This window comes from Nicotiana attenuata, chromosome 2 (assembly GCF_001879085.1).
Source record: "Nicotiana attenuata strain UT chromosome 2, NIATTr2, whole genome shotgun sequence".
Classification (NCBI taxonomy): Eukaryota; Viridiplantae; Streptophyta; class Magnoliopsida; order Solanales; family Solanaceae; genus Nicotiana; species Nicotiana attenuata.
In genome coordinates, this window is record NC_031990.1 from 68833074 (window position 1) to 68853361 (window position 20288).

The following is a 20288-nucleotide window of genomic DNA, read 5'->3' on the forward strand; positions in this document are numbered from 1 at the left end:
TAATAATATTTTCAAACTCCAAAATTTTTGGAGCTTTGTCCTAAAGAAGTGTCGCTTGGCTAATTGTGGCTATGTCACTTGGCTTAATATGCTGCCTTTTTCTTCTCCTTTTAATAATATATAGAAGATATAGATTCTTTTCTTCTTGGGGAAGGCCGGTAACTTCCGACAAAAGGAGAAGCAAAAAAAAAAAAAAAAAAAAATCCTCTTTTTTTGCAGTTTGCTCAAAGAACTTCCTTAAAAACATGAAAATTGGAAAAAAGATTTTTACAGGTAGTTCCATGAAATAAAAAAGGATGATGATCTGAAACTAAAGATCAGATAATCTAGCAAAAAATATGAAAATATGTTGAAGACCACCCACTCATCCCTTTTTTTTGTAACATGCTATCTCTTTAGAGAGCCTAGAAAAACAAAGACCAGTGTCAATTAAGCTCTTTTAAGATGGAAAATTGTCCATAATTTGGCCACAAAATACTGCAGATGATGCTCCATCTTGATGATCACACAAATTTTCATTCTTGATATCTTCATTGCCTTTGACTAGTCTCGAACTTTTGTTATTGTTGTTGTTGTTGTCGTGAATATACTTTTCATCCTCACCAGCAATAGAAAACACACCATTTGGTGTTAATGGAAGATCATTAAAATGAAATCCACCAAGAGGAGGCACAATATTAGGGCCAAAGGGAAGACTCATTGGCAATGGGAATTCAGGCATCTGCAAAGGATTCGGGCTCAAAAGGAAAGAAGCGTAGGACAAAGGGTTGTGTAAATTAGTTGGGAATTTCAAGTCATATATAGATGAAGCAGCTCCAAATCTTAAGTCAACAAAACTTGGCCTTACATAATCAAAGGGCTTTTTATTGAATTGGAAGTTACAATCTTGAACCTGCATTCCTGAATTGGAAACTTTATGGGGTTTTGAAGTAGAAGTTAAAGCTTGATTTCCAGAAATAGCACAGTTTGTCTTGTTTGTAGAAGGAACTTCATGGTTATGTTTTCCTTCATATGTTGTGATGACTGATTTTAGGTTATCTGGAGCCCTTTCCACATGCTTTCTTACTGGACATCCTGCACTTGTGCATTTGTAATAGCTCCTATATAAGAAAAAATATGAGTTTAAGTTTTATGATAATAGTGTTATAATAAAGTATTAGCTGATAATCTATTAAAAATGGTAACTGACTTGCTATTAATTGCTGATACTATTTAAAAAGTTTCTTAAAATACTAGATAAAAGAATTGAACAAATTTAGTTAAAAAAGACAGACTCATATTAGAGTTTACCTCAAGGGACTAAAACTAAGCATAACTGTGTTTGTCCAAAAATAGATACCTGGGATTTGGATTTCCCTTAACAACTTTTTGGCCATATTTTCTCCAGCGATAGCCATCATCAAGAATATCGATCTCGCTCTCTATCTGGACAACTACTCTTGGTTCTCTTGCTGTCCTCAACGATAAACTCGTTTCAGTTGAGTAAAATTCTCTCCTCCTAAGGCCAGATAACAGCTTAGCAGCAGCACATAGCCACACAGAAAAACATGTACACAAACAACGGGTTTAGTAATATAAAAATAGCAAGTTATCGATTATAACAGATAAGAATACCTTCTTTTATGGTCAAATGCATAATCATCAACATCATCACCAAGTGAAGTGCTCCCTTCAGTAGCTCTATCTTCGTCTTCATCATCACGACTAGCAAGTGTAGAAGAAGGCTCAGGAGTAGCTGATTCAAACGCATTCATATTGGTCTTTTGATAATTTAACATTAATGGATCAGAAGCCTCTGTCAAAACAGATGCAGAGGATGTTCTGTCCAGACCTGAAGGAGCTCTAGCATCCTTATTTCTTCCGAATTGTACACTTGTCCAACTATTCGATCCACCAATATTTCCTTCACTCATTTCTCCCAAACCATAGGCAGTTGAACTCATCGTTGCACGTCGAGGAGGTTGAGATTTATGATGATTATGTGCACCTTTGTACACAATTTCTGTTATCTGTCCATCCGTAGAACGTTCAACTTTTTTCTTAACAGGGCAATTTTGTTGAGTACATTTGTAATAACTCCTTGGAAATTCACTCCCTTTTACATGTTTCTGCCCATATTTTCTCCAAGTGTATCCATCATCTGAACCGTTAGGAGTAATATTATTACCAGCCACTGCACTTCTTTGCTCATATTGGTTTGCTCTTCTGGTGCAATTTCCTGACTCATGAATATTTGTTAAGCCAATGCAGCTCATGTTTTGTCCAACATTTGTTTCTAGGCTGCAGTTCTTTAAGGCAGTCGCTTTTGGAGATTCCACTGGGAATTCAAAATGATCTCTTGCTATCTGCATTCAGAGGAAATATATATTGAAGTTTGAGAAATGAAATAGCAAGATATTATATCAGTCAAATTACTCCATGCAACACTATAATCAATCAAGAGTGATCCAATTTAATATAGTAAGTGATGCAACACATCTTAAATCAGTGTCTCATAGTGATTGCAGGTAAATATTTGAGTACCTACACATGTTCAACTGTGTAGTTATACAAACCTTACCCCTATCTTATGTAAGGTAGAGAGACTATTTCTAATAGACTCTTGGCTCAAGAAATGCGTTTTCAAAATAAGTTTGAAAAATGCAAGTGTAAAAAGCTAAGATAAAAATACTGAAGAAAAGAAAAACATGACAACAAAAATATATAGTAAGGGTGACTAAAGTAAAAGAAATAACAATAAATAAAACTGAATAATAATAGTAATAACAACAACAACAACAACAACAACAACAACAACAACAACAACAACAATAATAATAATAATAATAATAATAATAATAATGATGAGGAGGAGGAGGAGGAGAGGGGGCGAATAAGATGCTCTAGATTAGAACCATGCTCTCTCGTAGAAAAGACAGAAATCGCTCAACTATGTGCTAACCTTTTACCCTAATCTTCGACCTTCATGCTCTCCTATCTACGGTCATGTCCTCATGAGCTGAAGATATGTCATGTTCTGTCTAATCATCTCTCCCAAATTCTTTCTCGGTCTCTACCTTTCCTCAAACCTATCACTACCAATCTCTCGCACATCCTCACGGGGGTATCTGTGCTCCTCCTCCTCACATGCCCAATCCATCTCAGCCTCACTTTTCGCATCTTGTCCACCACGGAGACCACTCCCACCTTGCCTAGTATATCTTCGTTCTTAATCTTATCTCTCCAGTATGTCCACACATCCATCTAAGCGTCCTTATTTCCGCTATTTTCATCTTCTGAACATGTGAGTTCCTGACTGGCCAACACTTTGCCCAATACAACATAGTTGGTCTAACAACCACTCTATACAACTTACCTTTAAGTCTTGGTGGCATATTCTTATCACATAGGACACCTGATGCGAGTTTCCATTTTTCCTTTTAACACTCACATAGTAATATTATAAAATCTTTACTAAAAAGGAAAGAACGAAAGATTATTGCCTACTTTTTAACTGTATAAAATTTGTAAAACTTTGAATTAAACTATTTGAATTGTTATATTAGTAAATAAATTTTTTTACAATAACATCCAAGATATCGCGAACATATTGCTAATATTTGATTAACTTGAATTAATTCTTATTAATGTAAATAATTTTATATATATTATATAAGTGAAAATATTAAAAACCTTTGAGGCCTCAAAATTTTGAAAGCCTAAGGCAAAAGCTTTATTAGCCTAGCTTCCTCTTGAGCCGTCCCTGAATTTACACTAACCCCAATATTATTCAAATCAGATAATTTCCTATACTCTCATGATTGCAGGTCCTTACTCAGCAAGCTCACTAATTAACATATTAACCAATAACCACAATTATAGAGGAAAATAAAAGTAGGGCACCAGCTAGCTAAATATGGCAGTAGGACGCACAAGAATAATATTTAATTTTTTAGTTCCTGTCTATTCGTCTTCTGAAAAAAAAAGGATAGTAATCAAGTAAGGCCAAATGTAGTATAATTAGTAAAACTGTTTTCCAAGTATTTTTATGGACTTCTATTAATGTAGTTAGTAAGTATTATAAGAAAAATCTCAAACGTCAATCAAATAGTAAAAGTTATTGGTAGAATTCTTGTTTGTTGAATATGTTCGACGTTAGAACCGATCTCAAAATCCTAATTTCACTCTCTGAAAAGAAAGGACTTTATATATATATATATATATATATATATATATATGCAACTAGTCCTTTCACTTACTTCTAAATTCATCCATCTTACTTACTCAAAAGCTTTGAATATTTTACTTGGAATCTTGCTTCTAGCTTTAGATACCTAGCTCTGACATAAATAGAAATAGCGTATATACAAAACTAGCCTTAATATAGATTGTTGGTACCTGAGTAGTCTTCATTGTGTTTTCTTGATTGATATTGGAGAAGTGAAAGCTTCCAGTGGTTGGAGATTGTGGTGCCTATGAAGATAACAACAAGTATATATAATTAAGCTGGAAATAAAATTTCAAATTGAGAATTAAAGTGTTTAAGAAATTCTGAAGATCACTGGAATTGCAGTTTTATTTATTAGTGTACGTTGTTGCAACTCCACCATACATTTCCTGAAATCACTCAAAATAGTTAAGACGAGATCTTTTAGCAATTTATCCATCCATAACAAATAAAAGTGGATTTGCTCTCATTTGACTAATTTGCTATTACCAAGAAAATAACATCTTAATTAAACAGTTTCTCATAGTGAAAATAAACGTAACATCAATAAGTTATGTTTACTTTTGGCTAAACAAATCGAATATGTTTTTTCTCAACAAGTTTCCAGCACTATATCTATAGGGGACTATTTCAATGGATTAAACAATCGCATTTTACAAGGACGTCTCACCTGAAAAATCTCAACTGCATGATTTGAGCATTTTGCCAAAGTGATTAGTATTTCCTTTTTCCTAAGTCTCAGTTTGTAACCTGAATTTATGGATTAAATATTCAAGTTCTTTGGATTTAATTTTCTTTTCCCCACCAGCTTCTTAGTTTCCAAATGGAGCGTAAGAGTCGAGCTAAAAATAGTATAAACTGAAACTACTTTGTAATCTGATGTGTTACAAGCAGCTTTTACAACTGAAATTAGAAGAATCTTTTCTCATTTGTCCCTAATTAGCAAATCTTGAATACACGTAACGTAAACATGATTGAAGAAACAAAAGTCTCCAACAAATTTGCTTGGGAGAAATATAGTAAATACAAATGATTTGGATTGCTTCCATAGTATTTTTCTCAACAAGGTTATTTATTTCATTTTGATTTTCATTTTACAGTTTAATACTTTATTACAAGGATATAACTTATATACTGTGACGGTATAAATTTCTTTTTTACTAATAGTGTTTTTAATATGTTTTATTTTTCAAGTTACTTATTCTACTTAATATGTACTTAGGAGTAAAATTATTTTACGCCTTTAATGTATAAAAGTTAAACTCTTAATTATCACAATTCAATTTTGGATTAACAAACATCACCTGACATGCACCTTTAAGTAACTATATAAATCCATCACAATATCATGCAATTTCACATTCAAGATTTTCTAAAAGCTAGAAAAGACTTTTAAAGAAAATTAGAGAGACCATTTAAGTACCAGTGAATTTGGAAGCATAATAGGAGAGTCAAGCAATGCTGCCGGAGTTAGTCCCGGAGGTATTGTCAGAAAAGTTGGCCGAGCCGTTGGCGGCGACATCTCCGGCGTACTTGTACTTGTAACCCTAAACTGGGCTATACTAATGGTGGAAGCATTGAAACCACATTTTGCTGCCCGACGCTCCGCAATGCTACCGCGCTTATTATTATTATTGGGAAATAAACTTCCATTTTCTGCATTTCCACTTCTTTCTTCAACTTTTGCATCACTTTCTTGAGAATCTAACATTGTTTCTGAGTCCAAATTTCCAACAATTTGAGAATTCCAATCATCAATAGGCTCTCCAATATTCCTTTCCATTTTGTTTAGAAAAAAGAAATAGAAGAACAGTCTACTCACATGCAGGAGCTACAGTTCTCGCCGAATCCAGTAATTTGGATCCAAATTTTGTATTTATATTAAATTTTTTGCTTAATAGGTATAAATAATTTATTCAGAACACAAAAAGCTCCCTTTTCTTAAAATTCAGAACACATAAACTCAAAATTCTAGTAGTGGCGTTGTTTACATGTTTATCTAAACAAACACAGTATCAATCATGACCCCGAAAACCTTAATTAGGTTTTCACTCCCCGATTGACACTGTGTTTCATTTTTCTTTAAAGAGAAGGAGAGAAAATCAAAATATTTCTTTTTAAAAAAAGAAAATTTACAAAATCAAGCCACAGAAACATTGCATCACTCCAAAAGAAAAAAAATAACTCTCAGGGATCCTTCATGTCATCTTTCTTGTAGAATCCTAAGAATAATTTTCAAACAAAAAATGAGAAGCTTAAAGTATAGTGTATGAATATCCAAATAACTCAAACCCCACTAAATGAAATGTTTCCTTTTTTTTGAAAGAGAGAAAACATGAGGAGAGAGATGAGACTATTAAAAATAAGTGGCTTCTATTATTCTTGTTTGATAGTGTGAGAGAGAATGAGAAAGTGATGCAAGGAGTTTTATTAGGTTTTTTGTTTATAAAAGAGAAAGCTGTAATGAATCGTGCATAGGGCTATGGAGTTGTAGAAAGTCTTTTGCTGGCGAGGAAAATGGGAAGTCTATGGTTTGCCGGCAAAATTGAAAAAAGAGGTTTTAGAAAGTTGCGGAAGAGAAGGCCACGTTCTAGAATCTAAACTTCATATTACCACGTAATATAATTTAATTAATAATTAATTTGTTGGACAACTCCAGTAATATCCAAATGTGTAAACAATACATGTTTTCTCTCACCAAGAGCCTTTCAATAGAATTAGTGAAATTAAAGTCAAATTTTTATAAAAGACCTTATACTTGCAAGAATAGTTAGTGTTGGCCTTTTTTTCCCCTACTTCTTATTTTACAGTATAATATTCTTAAATTACATAAAGCTAATATATATTATTTATATTAGTAAGGGATGATTTAAATAATAAGATGTTAAACATGTATTTACAATATATTACTTTTGATATTGTTGTAAAAATTTATGTATACTAATAAAAATATTTGTTATTATTGTTAAAGACAGTTTTTCTTTCTTTTCTTTTTATAAGATTTTTGTACTTTTTATTTTTTCTGCAAACTTTTATATTGTCTAAATTAAAATAAAATCATAAAATTTACTACTAAAATTGTTTTGGAGCCTCAAATTCTGAGGGCCTAAATCAAGGCTTTAATAGCCTCCCCCTTGAGCCACCCATCTATCCTTTGAGGTTCTCAATTAGATTTATAGAGTTTCAGTTAAGACAAGACAACAATGACAAAGAATATCAAAGGCAGTGAATAAGTCATTCAATTATCAAATGTGAATAAAGCTAGTAGAACATAATTTTCATGGGGCAATGGCTCAACGGAACTGGTGGCCTAAAGTAAAAATATATTAAAAGATTCTTAAACTTCTTTCATAAAATTCACATAATAATGAGATATAAAAAAGCTCATATGGCTTTGATCTAGCATTGAGAGCGCAACGCATGATGTGTGACTTATATAAGTCATGGTATTGAACTCTTCCCTATACAAAAATATGATATTAAGTGAAAATGAAAAAAGGACGAGTTCGTTGTTCATCGAGTTTTGAACCTTGCGACACTTGCTTAGGACTTTCTTAAATTAAAAAGATGAGACACAAAAGAACTTGCTCTTTGATGTATGGATCAACCAAATATGCCAGAAACGAATAGCTAATTTAGAGAATTTGAGTCGAAAATAGAAAGTAAAATTATGAGAAACATAAAAAAAGACTATACATAGAAGAAGAAAAACGGAATTGATGAGAAGGTAAATATATTATTTAATGTAATGAGAGATTTTTTTATCTAATTAACTCAATTCTACCATATTTTAAAAAATATTAAAATTTGAAATACACACACACACACACACACACACACACACACACATATATATATATATATATATATATATATATATATATATATATATATATATATATATACTATATTAAAAGTACGAAGCCCCTTAACGAAATATCGTATGCCTTTTTTACTCTCTAGAAATAAATTTCACATGGGACAAATCGTAATCTAATAATTTCTCCTAATAATTAGGACTTCTAAATCAACTCATATTTTACTTATTAAATATTTTCTTATTTGAACTATGTAAAATGTCCTAATATTTTGAAATCTAAAATAAATTAAAGCATCACCTTAAATAACTCATTCTCTTATTTTAGTAATAAATGTAGCATCTCATGTAACATATTAATAACTTCCACGTTAGCATCAACGACGTTCACAAGTTATTCCTATACTTCTGCTAAGAATCCGCAAGAAGTTTGAGATTTATTTGTTAAGAGAAAAAAAAAAATTGATATTTATTTGATAGAACCGAATTAAATAGAAAATTATTGATGTTCAATGTTGACATATACCATTTCTCAACAAAAGAAATAAAAATATGAGCATATACAGAAACAACTTACCATTTAAAATATCAATACGCTAAGAGTCCTAAATTAAGGATCTTTGTTAATCGCAAAAGATAATTTGGACAATACTATGATACTAACCCATTTCTTAAAAATAATTTAATAAAGGAAATTACGTAGGAAGTCCTAAAATATAGAATTTTAAAATCTTATTTTGACCCTTTGGGGTTGCCCAGTTGGGGTGGTCATCCATATGGATGACCACGGATCGAATCCCCCCTCAATGCCTTCTGGGTTGAACCTGTTTGGGTTGAAATCGGAACACTTGGTTCCTTAAGGTTGGCTTAAAAGGCCAAGTTTGACTTCGGTCAACATTCTGAGTAAACGACCTCAAAATCGGGATTTGAAGGTTCCAACAAGTTCGTATGATGATTTCGGACTTGGGCGTATGTCCGGATCAGGTTTTGGATGACCCGGGAGCGTTTTGGGAAAGTTGGTCCTTTAAGGATTTTGAAGTTCTTTAAATTTGGTTTGGAGCGGGTTTTTATGATATCGAGGTCCGGACGGAATTCAGAGATCGGGAATAGTTCCGTAACGTCATTTGAGACTTGCACGCAAAATTTGGTGTCATTCCGAGTAATATAAGTACGTTTCGTCGCATTGGAAGTAAATTGAAGAACTTGAGTTCAAAGTTTGATTCAATTTGGTTTTGGGGTATGATTCTTGGTTTCGTTGTTGTTTTCGGGATTCGAGAATTCGAGCAAATCTGTATTATGATTACAGACCTGTTAGTGACTTTGAACGAGGTCCCGAGTGGCTCGGGTGAGTTTCGGACCCCTCGGAGCTAAATGCATTGAACCAGATTCTGCCCAGTTCTGGNGGACGATGGTGTTTGCTCGGGCGAGGTCGAACATAACCTTTTTGTTAAATTGCGACCGAGGGCCGGTAGGTATTTGTTCGAGCGAGGTCGAACGTAACATTATCGTTAAATCGTGGCCGAGGGCCGGTAGGTGTTTGTTCGAGCGAGGTCGAACATAACCTTTTCGTTAAATCATGGTAGAGGGACGGTAGGTGTTTGTTCGAGAGATATTGAACATAACCATTTTGTTAAATTGCGATCGAGGGCTGGTAGGTATTTGTTCGAGCAAGGTCGAACATAACCTTTTCGTTAAATCATGACCGAGGGCGGTAGGTGTTTGTTCGAGTGAGGTCGAACATAACCTTTTCGTTAAATTTCGGCCAAGGGCCAGCAAGCGTTTGTTCGAGTAAGGTCGAACATAACCTTTTCGTTAAATCGCGACTGAGGGCAATGGGTGTTTTTTCGAGCGAAGTCGAACATAGACTTGATACAAAAAAAAGGTGAAAAATGTGATAAAAGTAAGTTTCTTAGTTACTTTGAAATTGTTTTTTTGGTTACATACTTGGAGAGAGTTATAGATTTTGTGTGTTGGCTGGAGTTCCAGTCCTAGTCCCAGTCTACCTAGTCCCTTTATTGTTGGACATGGATAGTAATGAGGAGTCGAGAAATTAAAATAACAAGTTCCTCCCTCTCGTAGTTCAGGTCGTTGTGTTCCCTTTGCCGCCTCAATAAAAACCTCCTTGAGAAAACCCAAATGGGACAAAACTCAAGTGAGGGAAAAAGAGTACGACTTGGGGGACATTTTCTCGCAGAAGCTGAAGTATTTGAGGTGGTTGATGTTCCAATTGTTTGGTAGTTGCTTTCCTTCCATTGTTAAATTTGGTGTCATTCCGAGTAATATAAGTACGTTTCGTCGCATTGGAAGTAAATTGAAGAACTTGAGTTCAAAGTTTGATTCAATTTGGTTTTGGGGTATGATTCTTGGTTTCGTTGTTGTTTTCGGGATTCGAGAATTCGAGCAAATCTGTATTATGATTACAGACCTGTTAGTGACTTTGAACGAGGTCCCGAGTGGCTCGGGTGAGTTTCGGACCCCTCGGAGCTAAATGCATTGAACCAGATTCTGCCCAGTTCTGGTTTCCTTCTTCGCGAACGCGAAGGGACCATCGCATTCGCGTAGAAGGAGTTGGGCTGGAGGGGAATGCAATTCGCGTTTGCAATAGCTACTCTGTGTTCGCAAAGGTCTGGGCCAGTGACCTTCGCGTTCGCGTGAGGCGACTCGCGTTCACGTAGAGTAGGTAGCTGGGCCGGGTCAGCTTTGTTCTTCGCGCTCGTGAGTTCATTGTCACGTTCGTGATGAAGGGACTTCAGAGGTCCTGAGCCAATGGCCTTCGCGAACACGAGGCCCCTGTCGCGATCGCGATGAAGGGGGGCAGTTGGGCAGTGAGTTTAAAATCAGAACTTAGGCATATTTGGGGTCATTTATTACATTTTTGAGCAATTTGGGAGCTTCAAAAGGGGAGATTTCAACCTAGCTTGGTGAGGTAAGTAAGTTCTACCTAATGTGAGTTTAATATATAGTTTATGGGTAGATTACAACATGTAAATTAGTGGAAATTATGGGTTTAGAGTAAAACCTAGGTTTATTATAAAAATGAGATTTAACCACGAAATTTGTTATGGAATGTAGTAAAAATTATATATTCTTGATCCCAAGGTTGTGGGTAACAACTTTCTTCAAAAATTTCCGGAACCCGAGCATGTGGGCATGTGGGTGAATTTTAGGAATCTTGTAATATGGGTTGGGTAATCACTCTAATAGTGGGAATATGAACTTTTGAGCGTATATTGATTAGTTTTTACGTTATTTGGATAGTTTCGGATTGTTCGACACCAAATTGAGGGCTTGGACTTAAGCTTGGGCCGGAAAGTAGACCTTGAAGCGAGGTAAGTCTCTTTTCTAACCTTGCAAGAGAAAAATTTTCCATAGGTGGACTAAATGAATATATGATTATTTGTGGGGGCTACGTACACACGAAGTGACGAAAGTCGTAGCTACTATTATTGTTATGTCGGGGTAGTTCTAGGCTTACACCATGCTTTGTGGGTACCATTATCTGAACATATTTTGTTGGTCTGCGTTGAATAGAACTATGTTGAGAATTTTCAAGATTTCAAAGGCTTCAAGTAAATTATTATTTTTAAAAAATTGAGAAGAATTTTGCTACATTTATATTTAACCGCATCGCAAGTATATTCCGCGAGCGGGTTGACTATTTTCACTACTCTCATGGGAGCGGGTCATTCGCCTCGGCAGGTTAATAGATACATTTATGGTTTGCGCCGTTCGACCATCGGCAGTGCACAGTTTACTTTTATGTTGATGTGTGATAATAGAACTGAAAGTCCTTTTTCATAATTGGTATAAATTTACTGATTTAGAGATCATTTGTTTAAAATGAAGGAGATGTTTAGGTTCTTAAATACTACGGAAGAACTGTTCAGTTATTTCTTGTTCTGAGTTTATTGTTAGTTATGTATATCATGCATATTAGAATCACATATTATTATATTGTTGGCCCTAGTAAGCGGCGAAGTCGATCCCTCGTCACTACTTCTTCGAGGTTAGACTAGATACCCACTCGGTACATATTTTTATGTACTCACGCTACACTTCTGTACTTGATTGTACCGGATTTGAGGCAGGTGCATATGGCCATTAGTCCTGCGCGTAGACTTGATTCCCCAGCTTGAGACTTCCCGATGAGCTGCCCTTTTGAGCCGTTCTGCAGCTGCTGGAGTCTTTCTTATGTCTTTATTTTCTGTCTATTTCCTTTCAGACAGTAGGCTAGCATAGTTTTGTATATTCTACTAGATTGCCCACATACTTGCGACACCAGGTCATGGCACAGAGGCTAGTAGACTCATTATTTTAGTTTATTTACATGATTACGATTCGTACTCACTGCTTCCATTTATTTATGTTATAATTTCAAACTCCTAAATCTTTTAACAAGAGAAGGAGGGCTATTACTTAATAATTTATTTCAAACGGGAATTCACTAGTTGACCAGTGTTGGCTTGCCTATTAACGGCGTTGGGCTCGTCGCGGCCTATAATGGAATTTGGGTCGTAACATTAAATTAACCAGGCAATTTAAGTTTGTTCATCGATATAATTATGTTAACGAGTGTATTACATATACAAAAACTAGTGAATTTTTTTTCTGGTTATTTTACTAATAACTGGTACACGTTGGTACTTTTAAATTGGTAATTTAATTAAGTTAACAAACTAATTCTGCCTAAGCTTGTATAAACAATATGATTGAATATTCATTGTTATTGCAAAATACTATACAAACTAATAATTTTCATAGCAAATTTGGAGAAGTTACGAGTTTAGTAACTGATATTTTAACCTTAAAACTTATACAAAATGCTTAACTCAAGAGGCTCACTTCATCTAATTAGTCAATCTAATAAGTAAGATTTTAGTACCCGCCTTATACATAAGTACAGAATGTGTAAATTCTTAGTTTTGCTACACTAGTTCTAGAAAATGAAGTTCTTCGATATATATCTATTTGTTTATGTATATATCTATTTGTTTACGTGTAAATGAAGTTCTTTAGAAAGAAATTGTAACGACCAAACTGGTCGTTTTATTTTCTAGAACCTCGTTCCCCTAAATAAGACTTTCCGTACGTACTTTTACTATTTTATGACTTGCGGGGATGGTTAGTTCGGGATTTGGAAGGGTTCGGATTGAAACCGGAACACTTGGTTCCTTAAGGTGGCTAAAAGCTAAAATTGACTTCGGTAAATATTTTGAGCAAACGACCTCGGAATCAGGATTTGACGGTTCCAATAAGTTGGTATGATGATTTCGGACTCAGACGTATGTTCAGATCGGGTTTTGGATGATCCGGGAGCGTTTCGGCACCTAATAGTGAAAGTTGGCTCCTTGAAGATTTTGAAGTTCTTTAAATTTGGTTTGGAGTAGGTTTTGGTGATATCGATGTCCAAATGGAATTCCGAGACCGGAAATAGTTTCGTAATGCCATTTAAGACTTTCACGAAAATTTGGTGTCATTCCGGGTAGTTTAAGTACGTTTCGTCGCATTGCGAGTAAATTGAAGAACTTGAAGTTCATATTTTGATTCAACTGGTTTGGCGTGATTCTTAGTTTTGATATTGTTTGTGCGTTCCGAGAGTTCGAGCGAGTCCATTTTATGATTTCAAACTTGTTGGTACGTTCGGGCGGGACCCGGGGGCCTCGGGTTTTAAACGGACGAGGCACGGAACTCATTTGGAACTTGGAAGAACAGTTGATGCATCAGGCTTATGGTGTAATCGCGCCTGCGGAGGGGCTAGCCGCAGGTGCGAGCTCGCAGAAGCGAGCCAAAAGGGCGCAGAAGCGGCCCAGCGTAGATGGCCCAGAAATCGCAGGTGCGATGTGTTAGATCATATTTTAATGATGCAATTAATATGCATGTGCAGGAGTTCAAAGAAGTAAAAAGAAACTATTGGAACGGCTATGTCAACAAGGAAGGAAATTATTCAGAAGGGAAGCTGCCTGAAATACTTACGATGTACAAGGAAAGAAACAGTACTACATCAGCAAATCAGGATTAGCTCCATGATTCTGAGAAATCAAATCTGCCATAATGGAATAAAGATTCAACGCAATCTGTGATTGACGAGTCAGATCAAATCACTGAAGAGCAATTAAAGCTAGAAGATCCGGACAGCGGTCAAGATTGGAAGGCCCAACAATCAAGGAAGAATCCCGTCAAACCCGTTATCTGCCGAAGGAAAAGATCTGAAGAGAAGCAACGAATAGTTCTTTATTCTTGGAAAGAATCAACTCTTTCCAAGGATCAAAACCCTTGGGTTGACAAGCCTTCACCATTTATCCTTGTATAAATTCGCAGTGTAACTCCATCCTTAGCATACTTTGATCAAACCAAAATAACTCTCTTCATTCTACTGCAAACAATCATAGTAGCCTATATAGATCTGCTGTGTAACAAGTCAGGGATAGAAAGAGGGCATACAACTGGTGAGGCATTGTATCAAACGAGTGCTAGAGAAACTGAGCGACATACATCAAATCTTTACTCAAAAGAAAACTTATTCACTTGAAGAGAAATCCCTCACATTGAATCCGAACCAGTATAAAAATTCCTGGTGTCTTTAATTTTTGCATTTACTTTCTGCTTATTACCTCTAATTACTATATCTGCAAGATTGCCATATTTAGTCGACTACTTAAGTTTNTTAAAAGGTTAACAAGGTTTAACGTAAGTTAGGTTTACTTAAGTTTCGTTTAGGTTTACCNGGTTTACGGTTGGGTTACGTTCGGTTACGTTTTAACGGTCTTTTAAGGTTTACGGGTTATACGGGTTTCGTTTACGGTCGGTTACCGGTACGGTAACGTCGGTACGTTACGGACTTAGGTACCTTATTAGGTCTTAGTACTTACGTGGTACGGTCGTACGGGNGGACCGGCGGGGACCGTACGGGTTTAACGACGAGCGACGTACACAGTTGGAACTTGGAAGACAGTTGATGCATCAGGTCTAGTGAGTANCGCGCCGTGCGGGAGGGCGAGCCGCAGGTGCGAGCTCGCAGAAGCGAGCCAAAAGGGCGCAGAAGCGGCCCAGCGTAGATGGCCCAGAAATCGCAGGTGCGATGTGTTAGATCATATTTTAATGATGCAATTAATATGCATGTGCAGGAGTTCAAAGAAGTAAAAAGAAACTATTGGAACGGCTATGTCAACAAGGAAGGAAATTATTCAGAAGGGAAGCTGCCTGAAATACTTACGATGTACAAGGAAAGAAACAGTACTACATCAGCAAATCAGGATTAGCTCCATGATTCTGAGAAATCAAATCTGCCATAATGGAATAAAGATTCAACGCAATCTGTGATTGACGAGTCAGATCAAATCACTGAAGAGCAATTAAAGCTAGAAGATCCGGACAGCGGTCAAGATTGGAAGGCCCAACAATCAAGGAAGAATCCCGTCAAACCCGTTATCTGCCGAAGGAAAAGATCTGAAGAGAAGCAACGAATAGTTCTTTATTCTTGGAAAGAATCAACTCTTTCCAAGGATCAAAACCCTTGGGTTGACAAGCTTTCACCATTTATCCTTGTACAAATTTGTAGTGTAACTCCATCCTTAGTATACTTTGATCAAACCAAAATAACTCTCTTCATTCTACTGCAAACAAGCATAGTAGCCTATATAGATCTGCTGTGTAACAAGTCAGGGATAGAAAGAGGGCATACAACTGGTGAGGCATTGTATCAAACGAGTGCTAGAGAAACTGAGCGACATACATCAAATCTGTACTCGAAAGAAAACTTATTCACTTGAAGAGAAATCCCTTGCAACCCAAGGGGACTGGATTAGGATTCACATTGAATCCGAACCAGTATAAAAATTCCTGGTTTCTTTAAATTTTTGCATTTACTTTCTGCTTATTACCTCGAATTACTATATCTGCAAGATTGCCATATTTAGTCGACTACTTAAGTTTTAAGTCAACTTATTAACGATTAACTTTAATTATCTACAATTCACCCCCCCTCTTGTACTTTCAATTGGTATCAGAGCAAGGCTCACACTTTTGTTTTCTGCTTAACAGCTTGTGAGAAAAAGATCATGGCAAATCAGGTTATCATAGGAGCTCTCTTTCAGGAAGGAACTTCACAAGTAAGGCCACCTTACTTCAATGGACAACATTTCTCCCACTGGAAAATTCGAATGGAAATCTTCACCAAGGCATACGACGTCAAGGTGTGGAGAGTTATCAAGAAGGGAAACTACCCACTGCCTGCCAGCACTCCACCACTCGCTGACCCTGATGACATAGACTCATACACAAAAGAACAACTGGAAGCTGTCCAAATAAATCACAAGGCAAGAAATCTGCTTCACAATGCGATAAGTGGTGAAGAATATGAGAAAATATCTAGCTGTGATACAGCCAAAGAGATGTGGGACAAACTTGAGGTTACCTATGAAGGTACCAGCAAAGCAAAGGAAACTCACATCAATATGCTAGTTCATGACTATGAACTGTTCTCAATGAAGGAAGGAGAATCCATCGAAGAAATGTTTGCCAGGTTCAGTAAGATAATCAGCGACTTGAAAGCTTTTGGCAAACCTTACACCAGTGGCGATCAGGTTAGGAAAATTCTCAGAAGTCTACCAACCACTTGGCAGACCAAAGTGGTCACCCTTGGATCTCAAGATCTTAACAAGTTATCATATGATGAACTTCGAGGAGAACTCATTGCTTTTGAAAGAACACACCTGAAAAAGATAAATCAAGAGGAGAAGAAGAAAAGTGTTGCATTCAAAACTACTACTGAAGCGGCTGAAAATGAAATTGATGATCCTGAAGCCCTACAAGAAGAAATTGCTATGATGTCTAGAAACATGGATGGACTGATGAGAAGATATAGAAATACAAAGAAAGGAAGATTTCCACCAAGAAGATCTAGACAATACAACGAACAAGATAAGAATGATGGAAAATGCTACGAATGTGGAAAATTTGGACACATCCATGTTGATACCCAATTTTTTCCTAAGTATTTTTATGTACTCAAAATATCCTCAAAATAGCATATACATGCATATATAAGCATTCCCAAGAGTTTTGGTATTTTTCCTTATTTTAAATCAATTTATTGTCTATTTTAACAGTACAAAATCCAATAATTATTCCCAAAATTATCATTTTTTGTGAATAACTTATTTTATTCTCATATTTACGCCAAATATAATTAAGGTAATTTTTTGTATATTTTTACAAATTTGTTTGGTATTTTTAAAGCTAAATTGCATGTAATTGCAATTATAGCCCATCTTGTGATTTATGACATTTTACGTTTATATAATTAGTCCCAGTATTTTTTTAATTAATATTTATATAATACTTATTTATCCAGTACGTTTAATTTGTTTTTTAAAATCAATATAACCATTTTTATAAAATTAAAAGGGGAAAATTGGCTATTTGGCCTTATTGCATTTCAATTTTAGCCAATTTGGCACTCCATCTCAGCCCTAATTTAAAAACCCAATTACCCAGCCCAATTAACACGTCTACCCGACCCATACCCTTTCTATCATACCCAAACTCGTTCCCCATTTAACCCGTTTAATCCTAGCCGTTGATCCTTTAGATCAACGGCTCTCCTCTTCCCTTTCCTTTTTTAATTCAAAAGACCCTAAAACCCTACCTCATTTTTTCTCGACCGCCGCCTCTGAATCCTCTCCTCTCTCAACTCTCTCTCAACTTACCCCAAACCCTAGCCGCCGCCTCTCCTCGAAACCCTAGTCTATGGCTTCTCAGGCTCATCGGAGGCCTATACTAGCCTCTCATGGCTTCTGTGTGCTCGCTTCTAAAGGTCCAATGACCAGATCTTGAAGGGTTTCGACCAAGCCTTTGTTCGATGACTGTTCTCCGATCGTCTTCAACCTTTGTCCGGCCAATCGTGGCTATTCGAGTTCGATCTTCGACTTCTCTGCTCAGATCAATGGTTTCCAAAGCCTATCTCGTCACCTGGGTTTCTTACGAAACCCTCTTCTCTAAGGTTCCTTCGATTTATTTTAGATCTGTCCTGGATCTATGTGTGTGTGAACCTTCTATGCGTTTTTCTTGAAGATTCTTAATTTTTGCTTTCAGAAATTCTTTATTCTTCAACTAGGGTTTCATGTCAAGTTATTTCAAATCTCTTCTCTGATTCTCGACATGTTTTACTGTGTTTTGTTTGTGTTATATTAGCATGTTGAAAACCCTAATTTTCTTGGGGATTTTGTTTGAGTTTCTTGGTCTGTTTGTTAATGGTCGCTTGATTTGCCTTATTTTTATCTGAGTTAGCATGTTGAAAACCCTAATTTTGGGCTTATCCGAGGTTCTGAACATGTTTATTTTTTTATCTGCTTATCTCCTCTAAGTTCAATTGATTTTTGAAAACCCTAGTCTCTTTGGGGATTATTCGATTTCTTTGAAGTTGTTTGTGCAACTCGTCAGTTGAAATTGCAGTATGCTTCAATTCTCTTGACTGTTTTGGTTCTGAGTTCTTTGCATGCTTCTGATCTTCTTCTTTATTGTTAAAACACTGAAACTTGACCATCATGCTTCGAATGTCTTCTTTTGGTTACTACTATATGCTGTTATTTTGCCATAACTTGGCTTCATATGTCCATTACTTTTGCATTAATTTATATATACTGAGTTCCTTCTGTGATTGATTCTCAAAACTTGTGATCAATTTTCAAAACTTTTCCTTTGTGAAATGCTGATTTTTACTCGCCTGTTAAGGAGTAATTGATTCTTTTCCTTGATTGGCCTCCCTGAATCTTTCCAAAAATAATTTCAAACCTTGTACTTAGACTTAATTGCCCATTGTATTACCTTACTGCTTCTCTTATGGCAACAGCCATTCTATTTACAAGGCTTATTCTCCCTTTCCTTATTTAAATCCTGTTAGTATCCGTTTGAATAAGAATCCCCTGATTAAAGGAGAGTCTTATACTAATTTGATTCTGATTTGTGACCATGCCATATTTGTGATAGACTTGTACTTGTTACCTTATTTCTCTACACATTTTCAAAGCTATAAATACTCTCCTCCCTTTTCTTTGAACACACACAAACACAGAACACCATTTGAGTTCACAATTCAATTTCACTTAAAACTCTCTCTTTTGATACTTGTGCTGCTGTGGATTGTGTTTACTTTACTTTCTTCTGCACTTCTTTTGCTTCTCTACTGGTATGTCTCAGTTAGTTTACATGCCTCAACAACAATGTGTTTAATTCTGCCTATTTCCTTTAGTTGATATTTGTTTCCCTCTCCTTTATATTTCTGTATTTAAGTTATGTGTGTAATCAATTGTTTGTCATGAATTTGATACTCTATGAATCCCCTTTACCCTTTTACCCCTTATATGTGAGTTTATTGTTCAGGGCATAGCAGCACCCCAATATTGCTGTCTATGATCCTGAACTGGGTTCATTGAACTTCTTAACTCAATCAATTCCCACTTCCCATTCTCCCCATTATGTGCTTGAGCCTTGACTTAGGTCTGATAGTGTCCTAATCACTATCCAGACCTTTGTCTGACCATCAAAAGATCTGCTCCTAACTTGTTCATCTAGCAAGTGGTCAGGGGTGTGCCAGCCTACCTTATGGCTAGGTATGACCACCACCTGTCATGGCCCTCTAATTCCCTTTCACTTTGCACTTACCCCTGAGCTCCCTTTGAACTTGGATGCCTGAGGGCTGGCTATTCCACACTGCACCATCCTGTTCATAATGGCATCCTAGGTGTAAGCAATGCCTGGAATCCCTGAGGTTCCTTGAAACTTTAAAACACCCTGGATAATGAGAAGGCTTTGGAGATCTGGACCCCGGAGTTGGTTAAATACATATTATTGGACGTTAGGATTGAATTAGGCTGCTTGGATCTAGCTGTTAGTTTTCGATGTATTTTTATTATTTCAGTTGATTCATTGGGTTGTAATAACTTGTATAGAACTCGGGGAATCTAGTAAAAGGGTGTGAGAGGGGTTTTACTTTCTTGCATCACTAAAGGGTAGATATCATGACTTTAGGACTTTAATTTTTTCACTAGAAATACTGCACATAAGATGGTTCGATGTTTCTGATTCAAGTCACCTAGATACCATGCCTATAGGGTTTAACGTTTAATTATGATATAAGTCATCTAGAAATCCTGCCTATAGGACCTTAACGTTCATGTAATCAGTGCATATAGAAATCATGCCTATAGGGAATGCATATGCATTAGGCAAACCGTAGGGTAATTAAATAATTACCTCTTCTTACCA

The 20288-nt window shown here is 36.1% G+C and overlaps 1 protein-coding gene across 2 annotated transcripts; it reads right to left on the reverse strand.

The window, feature by feature from the left end:
* Positions 234-6662, reverse strand: LOC109212038 (WRKY transcription factor WRKY24-like). 2 transcript variants are annotated; one of them, XM_019375661.1, is made up of 6 exons: positions 6030-6662; positions 5631-5923; positions 4378-4452; positions 1615-2345; positions 1340-1498; positions 234-1100 (listed from the first exon to the last, which is right to left on the reverse strand). In XM_019375661.1, the coding sequence occupies exons 2-6, from the start codon at positions 5916-5918 to the stop codon at positions 440-442; spliced, it is 1914 nt and encodes a 637-aa protein (XP_019231206.1). In that variant the 5' UTR covers positions 5919-5923; positions 6030-6662; the 3' UTR covers positions 234-439. The 2 variants fall into 2 exon arrangements, with proteins under 2 accessions (XP_019231206.1, XP_019231201.1); XM_019375656.1 differs by having other exon boundaries at positions 5631-6662.